Source organism: Chaetomium strumarium (genome assembly GCF_033439665.1).
Source record: "Chaetomium strumarium strain CBS 333.67 chromosome Unknown B0T15scaffold_4, whole genome shotgun sequence".
Taxonomy (NCBI): domain Eukaryota; kingdom Fungi; phylum Ascomycota; class Sordariomycetes; order Sordariales; family Chaetomiaceae; genus Chaetomium; species Chaetomium strumarium.
In genome coordinates this window covers 78,172-97,921 of record NW_026944432.1, presented here as the reverse complement: position 1 = coordinate 97,921, position 19,750 = coordinate 78,172, and the positions used below count along the sequence as shown (strand labels likewise).

The 19,750-nt window shown below is 57.0% G+C and overlaps 8 protein-coding genes across 8 annotated transcripts; 4 read left to right on the top strand and 4 right to left on the bottom strand.

Moving 5' to 3' along the window:
- Nucleotides 1-699: 699 nt before the first annotated feature.
- Nucleotides 700-4,551, bottom strand: B0T15DRAFT_396370 (cytochrome P450; the record flags this gene model as incomplete). Its single annotated transcript, XM_062864834.1, has 6 exons — nt 700-1,512; nt 1,568-2,052; nt 2,119-2,151; nt 2,222-2,523; nt 2,846-4,256; nt 4,380-4,551. 6 exons carry the CDS (start codon nt 4,549-4,551, stop codon nt 700-702), a joined length of 3,216 nt encoding a protein of 1,071 aa, XP_062720790.1.
- A 1,564-nt stretch (nt 4,552-6,115) lies between these two features.
- Nucleotides 6,116-7,950, top strand: B0T15DRAFT_554749 (uncharacterized protein; the record flags this gene model as incomplete). Its single annotated transcript, XM_062870362.1, has 3 exons — nt 6,116-6,229; nt 6,282-7,105; nt 7,169-7,950. The coding sequence occupies 3 exons, from the start codon at nt 6,116-6,118 to the stop codon at nt 7,698-7,700; spliced, it is 1,470 nt and encodes a 489-aa protein (XP_062720789.1). The 3' UTR covers nt 7,701-7,950.
- Nucleotides 7,885-9,062, bottom strand: B0T15DRAFT_531079 (uncharacterized protein). The gene is made up of 2 exons (XM_062869222.1): nt 8,215-9,062; nt 7,885-8,160 (listed from the first exon to the last, which is right to left on the bottom strand). The coding sequence occupies exons 1-2, from the start codon at nt 8,921-8,923 to the stop codon at nt 7,946-7,948; spliced, it is 924 nt and encodes a 307-aa protein (XP_062720788.1). The 5' UTR covers nt 8,924-9,062; the 3' UTR covers nt 7,885-7,945.
- A 677-nt stretch (nt 9,063-9,739) lies between these two features.
- Nucleotides 9,740-9,990, bottom strand: B0T15DRAFT_493212 (uncharacterized protein; the record flags this gene model as incomplete). The annotated part of the gene is made up of 2 exons (XM_062866930.1): nt 9,740-9,831; nt 9,888-9,990. The coding sequence occupies 2 exons, from the start codon at nt 9,988-9,990 to the stop codon at nt 9,740-9,742; spliced, it is 195 nt and encodes a 64-aa protein (XP_062720787.1).
- An 803-nt stretch (nt 9,991-10,793) lies between these two features.
- B0T15DRAFT_531076 (Alpha/Beta hydrolase protein) lies at nt 10,794-12,503 on the top strand. The gene is made up of 4 exons (XM_062869221.1): nt 10,794-11,423; nt 11,487-11,591; nt 11,643-11,692; nt 11,759-12,503. Exons 1-4 carry the CDS (start codon nt 11,069-11,071, stop codon nt 12,323-12,325), a joined length of 1,077 nt encoding a protein of 358 aa, XP_062720786.1. The 5' UTR covers nt 10,794-11,068; the 3' UTR covers nt 12,326-12,503.
- Nucleotides 12,504-13,043: 540 nt separating this feature from the next.
- Nucleotides 13,044-14,361, top strand: B0T15DRAFT_531074 (polysaccharide lyase-domain-containing protein). Its single transcript, XM_062869220.1, has one exon. The coding sequence runs from the start codon at nt 13,283-13,285 to the stop codon at nt 14,057-14,059; it is 777 nt and encodes a 258-aa protein (XP_062720785.1). The 5' UTR covers nt 13,044-13,282; the 3' UTR covers nt 14,060-14,361.
- A 1,618-nt stretch (nt 14,362-15,979) lies between these two features.
- On the top strand, nt 15,980-16,399 carry B0T15DRAFT_493209 (uncharacterized protein; the record flags this gene model as incomplete). The annotated part of the gene is made up of 1 exon (XM_062866929.1): nt 15,980-16,399. One exon carries the CDS (start codon nt 15,980-15,982, stop codon nt 16,397-16,399), a length of 420 nt encoding a protein of 139 aa, XP_062720784.1.
- A 527-nt stretch (nt 16,400-16,926) lies between these two features.
- B0T15DRAFT_186793 (general substrate transporter) lies at nt 16,927-19,175 on the bottom strand. Its single transcript, XM_062862387.1, has 4 exons — nt 18,881-19,175; nt 17,742-18,776; nt 17,422-17,652; nt 16,927-17,348 (listed from the first exon to the last, which is right to left on the bottom strand). The coding sequence occupies exons 1-4, from the start codon at nt 19,092-19,094 to the stop codon at nt 17,209-17,211; spliced, it is 1,620 nt and encodes a 539-aa protein (XP_062720783.1). The 5' UTR covers nt 19,095-19,175; the 3' UTR covers nt 16,927-17,208.
- Nucleotides 19,176-19,750: the final 575 nt, after the last annotated feature.

Sequence of the window (19,750 nt, the reverse complement as noted above, 5' to 3'; positions counted from 1 at the left end):
AACATGCAACCCCCACCCCTGCGCCACCTTGCCCCAATCTGGGTGGGAGCCATACTGCTATCAAGGCGCCCTGTACTGCACCGTAGGCCCAGGTATGATCACCGTGCCCATGGGCCGCTGCGAGGAATGGTGTCAGCCCGAGCCGTCAAAGCCAGAGTGCCCGCCGCCACCTCAACAAGCAGAGAACTGCACGCCGGATCCTTGCACCAGCTTGCCCCAATCTGGGTGGGAGCCATACTGTTACCAGGGTGTATTGTATTGTAGTGTAGGCCCGGGCATGATTACCGTGGCTGTGGGGAGGTGGGAGGAGTGGTGTCAGCCTGGGCCGACCAAGCCGGAGGGGTGTCCGTAGGGGTACAGGTACCCATAGGAGGATGGCGGTGAAGGGGGTTGTGGGGTTCTGATGGAGAAGAGGTTGGTTTGTTGAGTGTCGATGGGAGCTGGGATGGGACTTCTAGTTAGCGGAGGTTTGGAGGCATTCGGGTGGAAACCTGCAGCAATGGCAGTAGATTGTTGGTTTTCTTCACGTATTTCGTGCTGAGATCTATCTCGTTCCTAATCTACACAACTACCTGGGTAGTCTGTCCATACTAGCGGCACAAAGAGTGCAGCAGCGGCGTTGGAGACTAAATCATCCCCATGGTTCCTACTGACGGATCCTTCCCGACTGTTTAATCTGGTCAAGATCCCGCTCACTGATCATCTCAGACCGCCATCCTCCTTATGCACAGGCACGAACCTCACCTTAACCCCGGCCATCATCGCCATGAAATAGCAGGGCATCTCATCCTCCCGTGGCATGGCCGTGACCTGGACATCAAACTCCCCCAGCAGCGCCGGCACGACTTTAAACAACACAAGCTCCGCGAGATGCCGTCCCGGACAGGCCCTCGCCCCGCTTCCCCAGGTGAGATTCGTCCGTTCCATCATGCGCACCCTAATATTACTGGCCGCGTCTTCTTCTCCTTCGCGCGGTAGCCATCTATCCGGATTGAATTCCTCCGCGTCTGGGCCAAAGATGTCCGGATTCCGGTGCAGCGCCGCGGGGTTACAGCCTACCGTCGTCCCGGCCGGCAGGAAATACCCGTGCAAGCGCACCCCGCCGGCGGGAACCGTCCGCGAGAGGGACATGCCGATGACCGGGTGCAGGCGCATGGCTTCTTTGATGCAGGCCTGGGTGTACCGCAGCCGGACGGCGGTATCATAGGGTATTGTCGCCTCAGCAATGTGAGTATGCTGACGGACTTCTTCGGCTACCTTCCGCTGGATATCCGGACGGGATCCGATCACGGCCATGATGGAGGTCAGTGCCGAGCACATGGTCTCGTGGCCCGCGCCGAAGTTGGTCGTGGCCATGCGGCGCAGGTAGGTCTCGGTGAACTCGGAGGGTCGGTCTTTGTGCAGCTGGATCAGGTCGGCGAGGAGGTCCTTGCGCGAGTCCTTTTGTTTGCTGGGATAAACCGGATTGCGGAGGGCGTTGGTGACCCTCTTCGATGTCTTCTGGTAGACCGGCTGGTGGGAACAAATCAGCCGAGGCTGTACATGCTAACGTGTTGGGGTTACGCACCGTGAAGAAAGGCTTGAAGTTCTTGGGTGTTTTGAAGGTGACGCCCCAGACGTTGGAGAATACTCGGCTCAACGTCTTGGAGAGGAAGGCTAACTTGGTGACGGTCGGAAAGAGACCGAAGATGCTTTTCCGCTTCCAGCCGAGGTAGCTCTGGGTGCTGGTGCCGCCGTCGGACCGGTTGTTGATGTAGCCTGGGGACCACGAGAGGACCACAGCCCCAAGACACTCGACGGCGATGATGTGCATCCATTCTTTCAAGTCTACCTCGGTTCCGTTTTGCGCCAGCAGCTCGGAAACTGCTGTCTTGATGACGCCGTTCACAGCAGACTCGAACTTCTTTAGGCTAGACGTCGTGTACAGGGGGCCTATGAGCCGCCTTTGCATCCGGTATCGTTTGATATCAAACTCTGAGAGCAGGTCCAGGGTGTCCGGGAAGTGGACATTGAGCCGCCAGTCCAGGAAAGGCTTGTTCAGCGCCGTGGCCACTGAGCAAAGTCAGAGTTACGAACAAGCCGTCGTGGGATGTTTTAGCGCAGGTCTAGGTGACTCACAGTAGAACCCCGACTTAGTGTACCCATTGCCCCCTAGCGGCCGTTATTAGAGACAGAACCTTTCAAGAGAGGAGGAAGGAAAGGGCAGACATGAGATTAATACCGTAGATCTTCCTAAAAGCATCACGGGAGTCCAGCCACACCTCGTTGGGTCCGACACGTACAACAGGGCCGTAGATGTGGTGAAGGGTCCTGCCCAACTCACGGGTGCGGCCTTTCCGCACATACAGCCCCTGCCAGATGTTCGAGACAGCGGCGAGTCCCGGTCCCGGAATCCGAGCGAGTGGGTGAAGAAATAGCCGGTATATGGCGGCGATGAGTAGACATAGGACCGTCAGGGTCAGCGAAAATGCCAGTAGCGTGGCGAGCATTGCTTCAAACGAGTCGTTTGGTGATTCAGGACCACTCTTGCCTTCTTAGCAGTGACTACCTAATATATGCCGCGCAGCAACTCGAATGGCCAACAAAGAAATCATTCTCACGCCTCAGTGTTCGAGGAATGGCAGTCAACAGCTCGAAACCGAATTCCACGAAGAGATTGGTAGAAATGGTTGCTCCGATGCTTTGGTTCAAAAAACCGCTTCACACTTTGAGATGGTAAAATGTTTGCGAACCTGGGTTAGGGTTTCACGATGTGATGAGCGATTTCGGATGATCCTGCTTGGCAGAAACATCAACCCGTTCTTCCTCCTTCCCAGCTGAACTCGTTACAAAAGCAACCCCCTACTGTGGCGGTCCAACACTCAGGATATCCAAGCCGGACTTCAGCTCCGACTTGCTGGGCATCTTATGCAGCGACATGAGCTGCGCACACTGCGCCATGGCCGGGTCCATGCCCATGCTCGCCATCGCGACGACTTCTTCGCCCTTGGCGTAGTAGGCCACCCACTTGCCCTGCGCCGGATCGCCCTGCAGCACCACATCGTCCCAGCCGCTGGCCATGGTGTTGCCGCAGTACCGCAGTTGCGAGCCGAGCGCGCTCCAGAAGACGGGCGTGTAGAACTCGGGCGTGCGCGTCGGGTTCAAGATGTGGCTCGCCACCGCCCGCCCCGAGTTCTGCGCCACGTTCCAGTGCTCGATCCGCACGAACTTACCGCTGCCCCCGCCGGGCCCGCGGTACGGGTGCGTTGCAATGTCACCGATCGCATACACGCCGTCGAGGCCAGGCACCAAGTACCGCTCGTCCACCTTGAGGCTCCCGTCCTGCTCGAGCATGACCTCGCTGTTGCCCTTGAGGTACTCTGTCGCCGGCGCGACACCCACACCGAGGATGACGAGATCGGCGTCGAGCTTGGTGCCGTCCTTGAGGTGGACGGAGCCGACCATGGACGAGTCTGAGGCGGAGGGCTCGGCCTTCTCCACACCCGCCGACATGTAGAACTTGACGCCTTTCGCCTCGACGCCCTTCCGGATGATGTTGCCCACTTGCTCCCCCAGGACACGCTCCAACGGCGCCTTCTCCATGCCTACAACCGTCACGTCGTTCCCGTTCGCCGTGCACACGGCAATCTCCATGCCGATGAAGGACGAGCCGATGATGACGATCTTCTTGCCCTTTCCGCCGATCGCTTCGACGATACGCTTGGCGTCGCCGACGTTGCGGAGGGTGAAGACGTTGCCCAAGGATTTGAAGCCCTCGAGAGGTAGCAACCTGGGTGTGCCCCCCGTCGACAGAACGAGCTTGGTGTAGGCAAACTTGCCGCCGGACTTGGTTGTGACTGTCTTGGTCGCGAAGTTGACGTCGACCACCTCGTCATGGACGACGTCCACGCTGCCAGACTTGTACCAGTCCTCGTCACGCCACTGCAGCTTCGCCAGGTCTGTCATCAAGGCCTTGCTGAGCTTTGGCCGGTCGATGGGCAGGTAGCCCTCGTTGGAGATGAGCGTGATGGCGCCTTGGTAGCCGCCGTTACGCAGGCCTTCGATGGTGCCCAGCGCTCCGGACCCGCCGCCCACGACCACGACCTTGTCGCCGCTAGTCACGCTGCACTTGAACTTGGGAATGCGGTTCCCCTTCTTGATCGTGTCGGCATCGCCGCTGATGTATACGGCACCGTCGCGCTCGGTGGCCTTGAAGACGGGGAGTTCGTTCAGGGCCGGAGCATCCTCGACATCGCCGGTCTTGGCATTGAAACACGCTGCGGTGGGTTGAGATGGTCAGTCCAAGTGCAAGACACAGAACGGATGGCAGCGGGAACACGAAGAACTAATGTTACCTCCGTGCCAAGGGCAGGTGAGCTTTCCGTTGGTGCCCAGGACACCCTTCACGAGCGGAGCGCCGTAGTGGGTGCACCGGGGCCCGACCGCCTGCACCGTTCCGGCGGCATTGAGCAGCAGCACCTTGGCGTCGAGGCCCTCCACTTCCACCTCCTGCTTCTCGCCGGGCTTCAGCGATAGCGACGTGACGCCCTTGAGCTTGTATTCCTGAGCCATCTTTCTTACTGGAGCTGCGGAGAACAGACGTCGGATTTCCGGCTTCGGGATAACCACGAATCGTTGAATGAGAGAAGTACGAGCAGCAAACAAGGCAGCCGTCATCAAAGCTGGCAAAAGGAAGGAAATCGAGGTCGGGCGTGGCCGGATGCGAGTCGAATTGGGTCAGCACAAATCAGCGTGCCCTCATGCAACATGCAACGGAAGGGCCAAAGAGGTGCATACGAGCAGGAGTAATCACAAAGACTCTGAATGGTCAACTGCGATTCCAAGCTGTTGTGGTCCGTCTCCCTGCGAACGATTGGAGAAACCGGTGTCGTCATAGGAGTGGGGCAATGCGGGGCAGTCGCAACCGCAGCGGTTGAAGAATGAGGGGTTCGTGGGAGTTGCAACTCGATGCGAACGGTCGAACCTGAGTTGGTGCGAGGTTGAAGCCAATTCTTGAACAGACCATCACCTGTAGTGCTGAGACTCACTCAGGACACACGGGAGAGGACAGTATAGATCACAAGAGTTCGAATCTGTGGCTCCAACTTGGCTACATCCATATCCGATTCATGAGTACTCTGACAGTCCGACTCAATCTTGTTCGCTGTGCATTCGCCCGAGTCACAATCCACTCAACAGTTGCACTCTACCTAGGTATCTAAAAGGTTTGAGAGCTACCTACCTACCTCTACGACGGATTCCTGGAGACAGCTAATACCTCGATGCAGGTCTAGGTATAGGGTTTCAACATGACAATGGCACGTCTTCCTAAGCGCACCTGATCCCATTGCCAATGTTCAGGGGAAGTGCGAGTCTAGCAACTGCGCTGCGTTGCAAATCACGACTAGTACCTACTAGTACCTAATGTTGAGATCCCGCAGCTCCCGTATATCGCGTCGTTGTTGATAACAATGATGCAGTAGGCGGCAGTTACAATCGCAGAGGGGAAGCCGCCACGCCAAGGCCTACGCACATCCATGCATCGCTGCACACGAGATGAGATCCCGCCAGTGCTGGCCCCTGGAGCTGTAAAACGCCGAGACTATGTCTAGTCCTCGCCAAGTCCAACTGCCGCTTTGAGAAGCCAAGCCTCCCGGTACCTGCCAGTTCCAGCCATCACGTCAAGCTGCCCCATGATATCGTGAGGTTATGATCCGCTGGCATAATGGCACCGCAATCCAGTAATCCGCATGCATCGCCGAATCGTGCGGATGAGGGGGCAACACAAGCCCGGATCTCGGCCTAGCCACCTACCTAGCGAGGGAGCTGTGCCCGCGGCCGGTGTCACCAGCCCAGATTGCGGTTAGATTAAGTCGCCTACCACGTCCGGTAGTTCGCCACTCTGGGCGCTACCGTCCACGGCCTTCGTACTATGGCTACTATCTCGGCAGTCCTTGGCGCAAGGTTGGACAATCACACATGGGCAGCCTTATATAAGTTCTCATGACCCTTGGAGCATAGGAGCTCAAGATCAGAGCGTCCAGAACTTCCCACTCGATCCAGGGTTGTTCCCACTGCCTTAATCCCCGAGAAGCATCGCCGTGTACCAAAGGCTTCCTTTTCATCACAACCGATAATGGCGGTACGCAACGCTGCTGTGGCCATTGTGGCGGCCCTCGGCGTCGTGGTCTCGGCGAAAGAGGCTCCTGTCAACATGCAGCTCAAAGCGGAGTTGTACGACTCGGGCGTGGTCCACGAACGGATCATGACGTTGAAACACGTAAGAAGATTTCACAGTTCAGGATGCCGGTCGTTTTGTGGGAGTTGCAGTAGCTAAGAGACACCAGCGGGTGTGGGGCGAACTGGCAGCACAAGGCGTCTTCGACTCGACTCAGTACAAGAAGTTCCCCCAGAAGAAGGACTACATCCAGTGCAAGAACGGCGTGGCAGCCCTTGTTCCAGGCGACCCGACGTCCACCTTCCGGTGCAAGGACCTCGACCTGTATGACTTCAAAACCCACGCCGAGCTGGGCAGCTCGTCAGGGGCTGGGGCGGGGTCTTGGGGTTGGACGAGTCCCGACGGCCGGGAATTTGTCGCCATCGCGCAGGAGGACGGCACGGCCTTCGCCGAAGTGAGCAAGAAGGGCAAGCTCATCTACCTCGGCCGTCTTCCGCAGTACGACGCAGCACCGCCATCGCTGTGGCGCGAGATCAAGGGCTACAAGAGCTACATTCTCATCGGCAGCGAGGCGGTGCAGCACGGCGTCCAGATCTTTGACCTCAGCAAGCTGCAGAGCGTCGACCCGACGCATCCTGTTGTGTTCAGCAACGAGAAGGACCTGGCCGGCTTCTACTCGGAACAGCTCCCGCTCGGCCGGTCTCACAACGTTGTGACCAACGAGGAGCTCGGCTATGGTGTCGCCACGGGCTTCCAGCCGCGGACCGGGCCGCTGCGGGCCGGTCTAGTGTTCTTCGACCTGAAGGACCCCTCCAACCCCAAGACCCTGGGTGGCACTGGCGCGGATGGCTATGTCCACGACGCCCAATGTTTGGTCTACCGTGGCCCCGACAAGAAGTACTACGGCAGGGATATCTGCTACGGCTACGACGAGGATTCCTTGACAATGTAAGTTCCCACTCATGATTTTGGCACGGAGCCAACGCCGCCCTTATCTAACTCTCGCTGCAGCTTCGACGTCAGCGACAAGCAGAACATCAAGGTCATCTCCAACACGTCCTACGAAGGCTTCGCCTACACGCACCAGGGTTGGGTGCTCGACAAGAACTGGCAACAGTACCTGATCGCGGACGACGAGTACGACGAGTACGACAAGCAGGGCTTGGCGGCCGACGGATACCCCATCTCGTACATCTGGGACATCTCATCGCTCGAGTCGCCCAAGCAGACGGGCCACTACAAGGGCTTGCGCAAGGGGATCGACCACAATCAGTTTGTCAAGTACGGGTTTTCCTACCAGAGCAACTACGGCCTGGGCCTTAGCATCCTCGACCTCCGCTCCGTGCCGAGGGACCCGACCGGGAAGGGGATCAAGGAGGTTGCCTACTTCGACATCCATCCCGAGGACGACCACCTCCCGGGCGGCGGGAACGTGACTTTCGTTGGCACATGGAGCCACTACCCCTTCTTCCCGAGCGGGTATATCGTCATCAACACCATGGATCGCGGCGCCTTTGTTGTGAAGCCGTCAAGACGGTGGTAAGGATACGGTGTGTGGTATGGTTGGTCGGGAGGCTGTCAAGGACCTGGGCGAGGAGGAGGTCTACACTGGGCACTGAGGGACCCAGACCCAAACCTCACCAGATAGGTGATGCGCAAGACAAGGTACTATGATGACGGAGTAGCTCAGAGTGGCGAACATGCAAAATAGTCCATGAATACCAGCTTTAGCTTCACATTACCCCCGCTCTGTCCTTCATTCAACCGGTGGGAGTGAAAATACACCCCCTATTTCCCCAACGCCGGCTCGCCTTCCACAACCGCCATCCCGTGCATGCCCTGGTACTTCGAAGGTTCCGCAGGCCGCCAGCCGGCCTTGTGCAGGAAATCGCCGTCCTCGAGCTGGAATACCTCAACCTTGAGCGGGCGGCAGCACTTGATCATCTCCTTCTCGCTGTCAGCGCCGAATCCCCACAGCGAGAGGTCGCCTCCGGGACACGTGCCTGTATCCGGGTCAGTGGACTAGAATAACAAAGGCAACCCAATAGAAGACATACTCAGCGCCATTAACACATCCTGCTCCGCCAGGAACTCAATGTAATCCCCCCGCTGCGCCGGACACGGATTCATGAAATACCTCCCCCTTTCATCCAACCCGGTCACCTGAAACAGATTAATCACATCGTGCACATCCGACTCGGCCAGCCCAAAGGGCAGCACCGCCCGCGTCAGGTTCGAGTGGCAGTGGAAATCATACTGCCCGCCCCCGCTGAGCACCTCGTTGATGTACGGATCACACCGGGTGCCCAGCAAATCGTGCACCCTCCCGCCGTGCTCGTCCTGCCCGTACCACGCCAGCGAATCGGATATGATGGTCACCAGCGGCCGCATGTAGGGCAGACACGACCACAGCCGGTCGCCCGTCGACACGTGCGTCGCGTGCAGCTGGCGCGTGCGCGATGCCCAGAAACGCTCGCGCGGGTTGTGCGCGTTCCATAGGTTCAGGTCGCCGACTTGTGGCCCCTCCGGGGTGCTGATGCGGACGATGGAGCCCGCGGGCGCTTTCCACGCGCGCCCGGACCGGATGGGGAGGGTGAATTCGGAGAGCAGCACGCGCGGCGCCTGCTGGATCGCCGTGTAGAGGTCTTTGTTGACTGTCAAGGGCGAGCCCGCGGTGGGCAGGTAGGCTGGCACCGGGGGAGGGATGGGTTTGCGCGCTTGCAGCCGGGCGGCGGCATCGTCTATGGTGGAGGCTGACATTGTCATCAGATGGCAGTGAATAATGGGACCTGATTTATTTATTAGGTGTCGAGGGTGATGCTCTACGACTCATCAGCAAAAGACAATGGAGACCTTATCAAACTAGAGGCGGCCGAACCCGGAGCTCTATCGGACCCATCACTCAGCAACCGGTGGACTAAATTATAAACCCCGCACGCTTCCGGTTCTATGGAATATCAAAACGGCATTGCCCGGCACACCTCAACTTTCCATCTCCACATCCTCAGAGCTGCGTGGAGTTGATGCTCTTGGTATACGGTAGCGTCGGCTGGCATCGGTTCAGTCGGTACACCAAAGTCCACCTCCCCTGCTCCCCAGCAGTATCGTTTCCTCAACCGGACTCTACTCCATAAGGTACTAGTAATCCATAGTGCATATACAGTACATCACTCATAGAACACCAACAGAGGCCACATGGACACCGTGCAACCCAATGGGAATAGCAAACCCCACCTCGGACCGTCCTAGCTCCGTCATAGTCCTCGCATCCAAACAGAACAAATAACTGCTACGCGCATGCCCGTCCAGGTCCATACTAAGCAGCACCCCATCATCTTCACCTTCATCATCATCTTCCACTCCTGCTCCCAGACGCGGCACAAAGACAGCCTGGCCGGGACTACGGCCGTACGGCACGTGCCAGTACACGGCGTCGCGCGTGAGCGTTGTCCGTCTTGATGATGCTGTCCATGTTCACCGTGCTGCGGCCCCAGGCGGCGAGGCCGTAGACATAGCGGTGTCGCCGCGTGGGTTGAAGCGTTGGTTGATGGCGTCCAGCAGGTTGCCCTCCCACTGCGACCTTCAGTCCGTCCCACTCCAGGTGAGAAAGCTGGGGATGCAGAGCAGCACGAAGCTGGCGGACAGTAAGAGGCTGTGGATGTACGCCGCCTTGACTGTGACATTGTGCCCCCAGCCGCGGATCACGGCAAGAACATCGCCTCGGTCTTACCCGTCGCGGCGCTGACCCGGAAGATGCGGTACGTGGCTCTCCGCCGCCTCGGCTCCAAGTTCCAGCTGAAGAGATCGGCCCGTGGCCGGATCGCGCTGGGCATGGTAAAATATAAGGCTACTGACCATACTCCGGTTGCAACGAGCAATCGGGGTCATTGATTTTATCAGGGCATGGGCGCAGGAGAACGGACCCCTGAGATCCGGGTGTAGTAGGACCTGCTGGGTGGTCGTGATAAAATCAATGAGACCCCGATTGCTCGTTACAACCGGAGTGTGGTCAGTAGCCTTATATTTTACCAGGTCGCCTGCCCCATCAGCTCGAGGCTGCGGGGGTCGACCTGGGTGAGCATCGAGCTATCGGTTGTGAGCCACACGTTCTGGGGTAGTACTGGTAGTGTTCCTCGGTGTCCGCTGCTGGCTTGGTCATTTGGGGAAGAAACACCTACGTTCCCGAGACCGTCGAAATTGGGAATCACGGCGACGTTGGGGTTCACGAGGAAGGACTAATCTTTCCCCCCTTCGCGAGCTTTCGAACCCGCCACGTGGCCATCATCCTGGAGAACAGGCCGAGACAGGGGTCACAGCGCTGGCCGAAAGTCATCAAGCCGCAGTTGCCCATACAAAACCACCGGGAAGAGAAGGAGCGGGAAAGCGGCAAGCGAGTTCTTGCTGCTGCAGGATTGTGACAACGAGCTTGGGATCGTCTGATCCATGATAAGTGGTGTTCCAGATGTGGATTATAGTGAGGAGCTGACTACCTGCACTTCAATAAGCTGAAAGCGCGTTGCAGCGGGAATACCACGAAGAGCACGATTCGAGGTTTTGTACATAATGCCCGGTTGGTAGTAGCCGGGTACAACGGCTATTATTAGAGTCTACTACTAATGTACTGCAGTACACATGTCTCTAATACATGACGAACCCCACTGCACTTGAGTTGTGACAGCCGGATCCTCTGCCGAGCTCTTGTCAACTAAGTGGACATCACTTCCGAAATCCGATATATCGGGGAATGCGGGGAAAGAACCGAGGCAACCCTTATATTATTATCTCACTGCCACATTCCCGTTGGAGCATCGTCGACCCAAAGACGATGAATACACTCCGAACAAATCGCCAGGGAAACAGCAGCACTAATTTTCACTTACACTCCAATTGCCAAAAACAGCCACTTCCACAATGCCGAATGAAGCTGAGAGCATCGCGGGAGGCCCCGTCGACGTGGCATCACTGATCGAGGACCACATCCTGCCCAAGTTGGATCCCGAATTTCTGTCGTACTATGCCGAAAGCCAGGCTCGCATGAGGACGCAAGGGCAGGGTTATGTCAACAACTACACCATCGAGTACATCCGCGCCCACCCGGAGCTGAGCCGGTCGCCCTGCTACCTCGACACGTCGGGCTACCCGAGGGTGACCGACAGCAAGTTCCAGTCGTCGTTCGACAGGGGCGTTGAGATTCCCGTGCGCATATATCACCCGGATCCCGAGAAGCATGGGCCAGGACCGTATCCTGCGCACCTGAACTTCCACGGTACTAACTCGCTTAACTACTACTTACCCACGTGATGATGTGTGCACTGACTGGTTGGCACAGGCGGCGGCTTCGTTCTTGGGGATTTGAACACGGAGGGCGCCCTCTGCCTCAGCATGCGTGAAGCGGGAGTCGTTGTTGTTGATGTCAACTACCGCCACTGTCCGGGTAAGAGTACCATCCAAGGACATGCCGCGCGGAACTTGCTGACGTGGGAAGAAACAATATTTGGTAAATCCTTCCAGGATGCGTTTGACGCGCTGAACTGGGTGAGATGCATTGCACCATCTAGTACTCTGGAATAGCTCTGCAACTAAACGTGGAAATGGAATCAGGCGCGGAGCTCTGCCGCGACACTCAACATCAACCCCGACTCCGTCTCGATCGGCGGCGTCTCAGCAGGCGGACACATCAGCATCGTGCTACAACATCTGGCCCGCGACGCCGGCATCCCGCTGAAGCTGTGCATGGCGTCCGTCTGCCCATCCACGGACGGGCTGAGCTACAAGTACTACACCGACTCGCCGTTCCCGTCCTTCCACGAGTTCCACCGCGGCCCCGTCCTGCCCTGGGAGCGTATCAAGTTCTTCGGGCGGATGTGCATGCCGCAGGACAAGACGGCCGAGCTGCGCAAGCTGTGGCCCGACTGGTGGTTTGCGCCGCTGCGCGCACCCGACTTCGCCGGCCTCTGCGACACCTTCATCCGCACGGCCGAGGCCGACCCGCTGCGCGACGAGGGCGAGGCCTATGCCATGAAGCTCGTGGCCGGCGGGAACAAGGTCACGCTGAAGCGCTACCTCGGCTGTCCGCACACCTTCATGTACATCGATGCCATGCGCAAGAAGCACGAGTATGACCGGGACGCCATTGCTGCGCTGAGGGTTGCGCACGGTCTCAAGTAAGGGCTGCAACATACTAAAACTACCGGAGGCCCGGATGGACACAGTGTTAGGTCCTGTGTGGTGCACAAAGTGTACTACTAATAGTGGTAGTATGTGTTCACTCAGACTAGGTAAAGAATAAGGTATAATGTCATTTACAAAGTCTTAGAGTGCGCAATTTGGTCGGCTCTCTTCCCTCATGAGAGTTTGGTATGTTGACAGCTCGTCGAGCATCTGAAGGACGATCCAATCCCACGTGGTACTTATGGCTGCCACGGGACTGCAGTAGGACTTCCCACATCCCTAGATTGGCATTAATTCCAATCTTGAAGATTCAGCGGACGGTTGCACCACTGCTTCAGGAGGCCAAAGAGGTAGTACCCGTAGTTCCCAGGCCGGCCGCCCACGCCGCCCACAAAACAGACCGGACGGACCTCCCTTGGCCCACCTCGGCGACCGCCAGGAATATCGGCAGGTACTTTACTAACTACGAAGGATTCCTCATAAAAAGAGAATATATGTAATTGTATTCGTATAAGGAATGGAGTTACATCTCTTCTAGGTCGGTCATCCTCAAGTGGTTGATGATTATTGTCTGCCCCCGTCACTACCAGCACAATATTCCAAGCTGTCAGGCGACGGGTCCCGGAACGTTGTAGGTCTGAGCTGCTAAGCTTACACCCATGTTTCGGCCACAGCCCTCGGCAGTGAGCACCTGCTTCGAAAGGGGACGGTCCTCGTATAGAGCAGATTTCCGCGAATTCTATTGCACACCGGATTAGCGAGGGTGAAAGTCATGAGAACGTAAGGCGGTCATCGAGGAGACAAGGATCACAAAGTCTGCTACAAATACTGCAGCTCCACGTCCCCGGCCTTCTTTGTCATGGTCTCTGTTTTATCCTTCGAGTTCAAAAGTTCCGCATCTGCCAACATCTCCGACCTCTCAGACTCCACCATCCCAGCCAATCATCAAAGAACATGAACCTCACCTTCCTCCTTGCCGCTCTGCTCACCACATTCCCCGCCGGACTGCGCGCCGAGCAGATCTTCACCAACCGCGGCACGCTCTCCGGCCTGAAAACGCAAACCGAGCACAACGGCGAGCTAAAAGAAGACAGCTCCACCTTCTTCGACCAACCCCCCTCCCTGGTGATGACTCAGACCTTCGATCCGTCCTACACAGGGCGGTACCACTCCGAGGTGCACATCGCCAACGGCTACCGGCACGGCGACAGGCGCTTCTACGGCTTCGCCTTCCGCCTGGCGCCGGACTGGCAGTTCGACCCGCCGCAGAGCTACAACCTGGCCCAGTTCATCGCCCCTTTCCCCGACGACGACAGCCGCAAGTGCGACGCCTTCATGCCGAGCACCATGGTCTGGGCCGAGGGCCGGCGGCTGTTCACGCGGCTCAAGTCGGGCAGCGTGTGCGACCAGACGACGACCGAGTTGCCGCTGGACGGCGTGGCGCCCCTCAGCGCGGGGGAGTGGCACACCGTGGTTCTTGGCGCGTCGTGGACCAGCGAGGCGACGAATGGGTCCCTGCAGGTCTGGGTCGATGGGAAGCAGGTGCTGGATCAGCGCGGGGTGGCAACGACCGTGGCGGAGGATGTGCCCTTCCAGTTCCGCGTGGGCCTGTACGCGAATGGATGGCATGATGATAAGGGGATGAAGGGCAGTCAGGGGGTTCGGCGGGTGTTTTATGACAAGGTTGCTATCGCCACTACGAAGGACGAGGCGGATCCGGAGAAATGGTGAGGGCGGGGTTCTAATAGTCCCCAGGAGGATGTTGGGGTTTTGAGCAGCGTGAGAACTTGTTTTTGAAGATGGTATTAGTAGTATTGGCATTACGGGATGGTGATGCTGGAGTATCTGTCGATGTCGAGTGTGTCTCAAGACCCTTCCCAGCACACTGAGGATCGCCGGCAACTTGAAGTCACTCGGGGCCACAGGCTACAACTAACAAGCAACCTATCAAGATGTTGGATATCTCTCTCCTTGATCACACTACCCAAGGATTAGTTAGCGCAATCTTATACCATTCCAATGGACCCCGTGAGATAATAATAGTTATCACGCGTAGGCTTGCTGTAACTGAAATCCCCGAGGAACCTCTCCGGGCGTCTCTTGGCTGAGCGGTGCCTAAGCCGGGTCGCCCCGCCGGCCCCCGTCACGGAATCGGGCTCTGGTGTAGATATATGACTCGGTTCCATGCTCAGTGGCCCGCCCGAACTTCCCAGTTCCCACCTATGGGCAGGGCTAACCTATATCCTCTGGGCTATAGTATGAGCCGGGTTCCGTCTAGTCTGGGCTCAAAGGCCGGTATGACGGAAAACTCTCGGCTTTCACCTAAACACCAGGCCGAGTTCCGACCGATGAACGAAGCTATGAAGTACCATCCAGCAATTCTACCATACTTAAGTGTAACCATTGACAGGCATCCTAACAAGACTGCTCTAATACTGTCACTAGAGTCTGTCATGCTGTGGGCATCTGTTCGAATCTTTAGGGCCGTTCCTTTCAACTCCCACACTACTGTTAAGCTCACAAGCACTATCAATGTGGCCCTCATCGTGGCATCAATCCCGTGTCAATACTAACCTCGGTAAATCGATACTTTGATGCCCGGGCTTGATGTTACCCTTACGGATAGGTTACTGAGGTATTCCCCCCAGCCGAGGGAGGAGAGCCACCACGTGGTTGATAAGTGTATATCGCCTTCCGATTTCAAGCGGGGGCAGGGCAATAAGCACACAATCACGAGGAGGTGGGTAGTATCTCCTAGCATCACCAGCATGGGACTCTGGCCGTATTACAGTCGTGGAGAGAGCATAGCACAACCGAGTACTACCTTATCCATCAAGGTAGCCTCCACTTTCATCCACACAAGAGATGGGGCCGGACTCCTTCATTGTCCAGCATTACCATCTCATCTTTCAATGCGTTGCTTTCTCTACCTAACGGGAAGAGAATAGGGCAATATCAAGTTAGAGCTGGATTTGTTGTGGTAATAGGGACAGTTACTGCCCGAGCACTGCTGGTAACAACCCTTCTATATCACCGCACCACGATAGCCCACCTAATAAATCCCACAGAGACACTTCCAAAGAGCTTCAGCCAGATACTACGTAGCTAGTGATAGTGGGAGACTCCGGTAAATGCTGTCAAACGCTGTCTCCCTGATCCATTCGCCGAGCCAGTCACCTCAAGACTTAGGTATATGACTCCATTCAAGGTTTCCGCTCGGGCAATGCCTTGTTGTCCATGCTCCGCTTGACATAGGGTAGCAAATCAACGCATGTAACCGTGGCAAGTGGATTGTTTCCTGGGCTCGATACGAGTGCCAGTTGAGTGCTATGAGCCATCAAGGTACCTACCGTATGGTATGGACAACATCGAGGATACCCAGAGCAGCGACTGGAACGATGACCTTACAGTTAGTAAAGATGAAGTGTAGCATCTGTTTATAAAAGGGAGACGAACCCCCCTCACCTACCAAACAACTCAACCATCACCACCGCTTCCTGATCCTCAGTCCAAAGCGCCTGTCATCAAAATCACGTTTTTCTTCCATTCTCTTCCCAGATACTCGTCAATCAAGACAACCATCAAAATGCGTTCTTCAACAATCCTCGCTGCCACGCTGCCTCTCCCTTGGCTGCTGCCCGCATCATCGGCATGACCGCCCCTGCCGGCATCAAGCCCGGCGCGCCCTTCAACCTGACCCTCGTCGCCGGGCGCAGCTCGGAGCCCAGCCAAGAGATCTCCGTCTCCTGGGGCTACACCTCGGCTGTTGGCGGAAACGAAGATTACGAGATCGGCCAGTACGCCACGACGCAGTATCTCGGACCGGACAAGTCCAACACCAAGGAAAACATCGTCATCGAGGCCGTCGCGCCCCGGGAACTGGCCAACTGGAAGGATCCCTCGGTTGTGCTTACCGTGGCCGTCCACCAGGCGGTGGGCAAGACAGCCAAGAGCGTCGTCAACGGTTACATTGTCGAATTCAACGTCGCCGACGAAGTTACCGAGGAGCAGGTCGTCGGCAAGGACGGCATAGGCTGGAAGCAGGACACCACTTGCCAGTTCCACTGGTAGATTCGACCGACCGACCTTGCCGACGTTTGACGGACGCTTGTTGAGGGATCTCATAGGGAGGCTAGAATGGGAGGATCGGGCAAAATGTCATGTCATGTCATACCAGGCAAAATATGTGGTCTTACAACTTGAACTGCTATCAACCCAACACTGGGTCCTAGACAAATCCTTCACTTTACCCGCATACCGCTAGGGTTCAAGTGCCTTGTCCTTCTGTACGGTAGCATCTCAGCTGTCTTTCTTTTGACATTTTGAATATATGGCCAATCGGTGACATCATCACCCTTTGGCATTAGCCACTAGATCCAGTTCGGGGCTCGCTTGGTGTTCCCTGTCGTACAAGTCTAGTACCTAGTATCCATGATGTCTTCGGCGAGGTGCAACACGAGCGAGTGGAACTGCCGAGGCAACGATTCAGCAATTTAGGCTACTAAACGCTGGCTAGAAAGGGATATAGTGTGTTGGGTACAAGGTAGGCAACAAGTGCACGGACTATTATACTACGCCGGATGATGAACAACGGGTGGTTACGCAGGGGACCATTCCGTGGAATTACTCAGAGACGCTAACTTAGAGCTTCATGGTGCAGGTTAGATTCGTCTTAGAGTACCATAACACATCTTTACTGCCAGTAAGGGAAGGGAACCCATGAGACCTGACGACAACTTTCGGATAGTACAACCCCTAAGTCGACCCGAAAGATCTCAATTTGTTCAAGCACTCCCCTCAAACAACCTGGGACTAACGATCAGGAAGTAAGGTAACACAGTCAGGTACTCCACAACCATATCATCACCATGGTAGGCTGCTCAGACGGCAGAGGTATGCTCCCTGGCCTCAGCGGTAGGGCTCTTTTGCTCCCCGCTGGGCCTCTCGTAGCCCTCCCCGTGGTTAACCACCTTCTCGACCGCGGCAACGGCCTTGTCCGCGAGCGCCTTGTCCTCGAAGACTGGGTTGGGGTTGCGGGTTAGTGTCACTTGTCAAAAACAAACAAGAAATGAAAAGAAAACGATGAAACATACTGAAGGCGAGCTCTTCCAAGGTGCGGCCGAAGGTCTCGGGGAACATGAAGTAGACAAAAACCACTTCGAAGGCTAGCCAGGCGCAGTACGAGATGAGATAGCGCCAACCGACGTCCTTGAGGCCGATGGGGTTGACAAAGGTGGTGAAGAAGCCAGCGAGACGGCCGAACAGCTGGAAGATGGCGATGCCGCTGGAGCGCTCGGCGTACGGCCAAACTTCGACCATGTAGGCTAGGTGCAAAGCGGTGGTTAGCATAAGGTATCGGCAGGTTCAAGTGCTTTGCCGGCGGCTTGGTGACGAGGCATTATAGGAGACTCACTGTAGGTCAAGGCATTGTAGCCCATGTTATAGCAGGGCGAGTAGGCGTAGATGAAGAAGAGCGTGGCGACGTTGGCGGCGTTGTTGATGTGGCCGGTCTCCTTGCCGGTCTGGGCCTTCTGCATCGAAATGGTCCAGGCGATGTAGCAGAGGAGCAGGCTGCAGGTGCACATCAGGTACATGACGCGGCGGCGGATCCGGACCACGAGCAGGGAGACGACGACGCCGCAGAACAAGCTCCAGCAGGCAATGCTGACGTTGATCTTCTGGATCCAGATGGTCTCGGTGTAGCCGATCATCTTCAGCAGGTCGCCCAGGTAGTACGAGATCAGCGTGTTGCCGGACCACTGCGTGAACAGGCCGAGCATGGAGCTGATCAGCAGACGGCGACGCATGCCGGGCGTCCTGACAAGGTCCATCCACGACTTCTTGGACGTCTCCATCTCGAGCCGGATGGTGGCCTGCATCTGCGCAAATTCGGCCGCAACAAACTCCTCGCCGCGGTCGCCTTCTCCGTGGTACTTGGCCAGGATCGCCCGGGCCTCCTCGCCTCGGTCCTTCGTGATGAGCCAGCGGGGGCTCTCCGGGAGGAAGAAGACGAAGGTGATTTGCAGCAGCGAAGGGCAGATCTGCAGGAGCGAAGGGATCCTCCAGCCCCAGTCGGATGTGATGTTGTTGGTGCCGAAGCAGATGGCGGCGGCCACGATCTGTCCGATGAAATAGGAGACGTTGAACAGAGAGGTCAGCACGGCCCGCTCCTTGGGGTACGCCAGTTCGCCGATCAGCGAGGAGCCTGAGACGATGCACGTCGGGATGCCGAAGCCGAGAATCATGCGCGCGATGATGTACATGGCGACGTGCTGTGCGAATCCCTGGATGATGGCGCCGCAGACCATGACGAGGGAGCCGCCGAAGATGGACCAGCGGCGGCCGAAGCGGTCGTTGATGATGGGGATGAAGGGCAGCGACAAGATGGCACCGAGCGAGTAGGAGGCGGCAATAATGCCTTTGAGCGAGCCTTGGGGTTTGTCGAAATCTGTGCGAGGCGCGGGTCAGCCGGGCCCCCCTACCTTAGGTAGTCTTGCTGGATGGACATGGCAACACAGCGCCGAGACTGCAACAGAGAGGCTTTTCACTCACACTCGTCCCAGGCCGGAACAATCTGAAGGGCGTTGATCATTTGGGAATCAAACCCGGACGTCAGCTCGATGCCCATGCATGTCGGGAAGAGCATCAGATAGAGGAACAAGAGGTTCGGCTTCTGGTAGAACATCTTCTTGTCCTCGTTGGCAATCCGCGTGACGATAGGGTCGGATTTGCCCTTCTCGGCAGCCGTAGCTGATGCGATCGCCATGCTTGCAAATCGCAGGTGACTGTCGTCAGCCTGTTGTTGTTGGCGTAGTAGATGTCTGCGACAGGAGCCGTGTGAAGGAAGGAGACCTCGGGAAAGTCGACTCCTGCGCTGGGGGTCGGGGGGAGGTTCATCTTATTACGTTCTTTTTTAACCCTCGTCGCGTTCACGGGATCCGTCTAGTCTGGTTCTGGCTTTGCTGTGAAAGCGACCCAAGACGCCGGGATGCTGTTCCCACCTCCCAGGAAAAGAACACGGCAATCCGCATGATGCTTCCGTGTACCGCGTGTCAGCGTGCCATCGATGTCTGGCCAGCGGTCTGGGGGGGCCCACGCGGGTTGACAGGGGCAAAGCAGGGATGGAGGTAGAGTATCCAACGTACGTTAATAATGTACCTAAGCGCTGACTCGGAGCGACCCCCGGATCTGTCTGTTGGACGCTTCGATGTTTGTGAGACAGGAATCGAAGCCAAGGCCCAAAAGTTCCACCTCTCCGCATTCCACTAAGACATCTGAACTCCTTTAGTAGCCGTGCACCCGCAAGTACAGTACCAGTAGCTAGTAGCTCCCGTGAGCGAGAGGTGCTGCTCGACAACCCAGCCAACCACAGGCAACCAAGGGTCGAAGTAGGATCTGGGGAAACCGGTACCGACCCCCTAG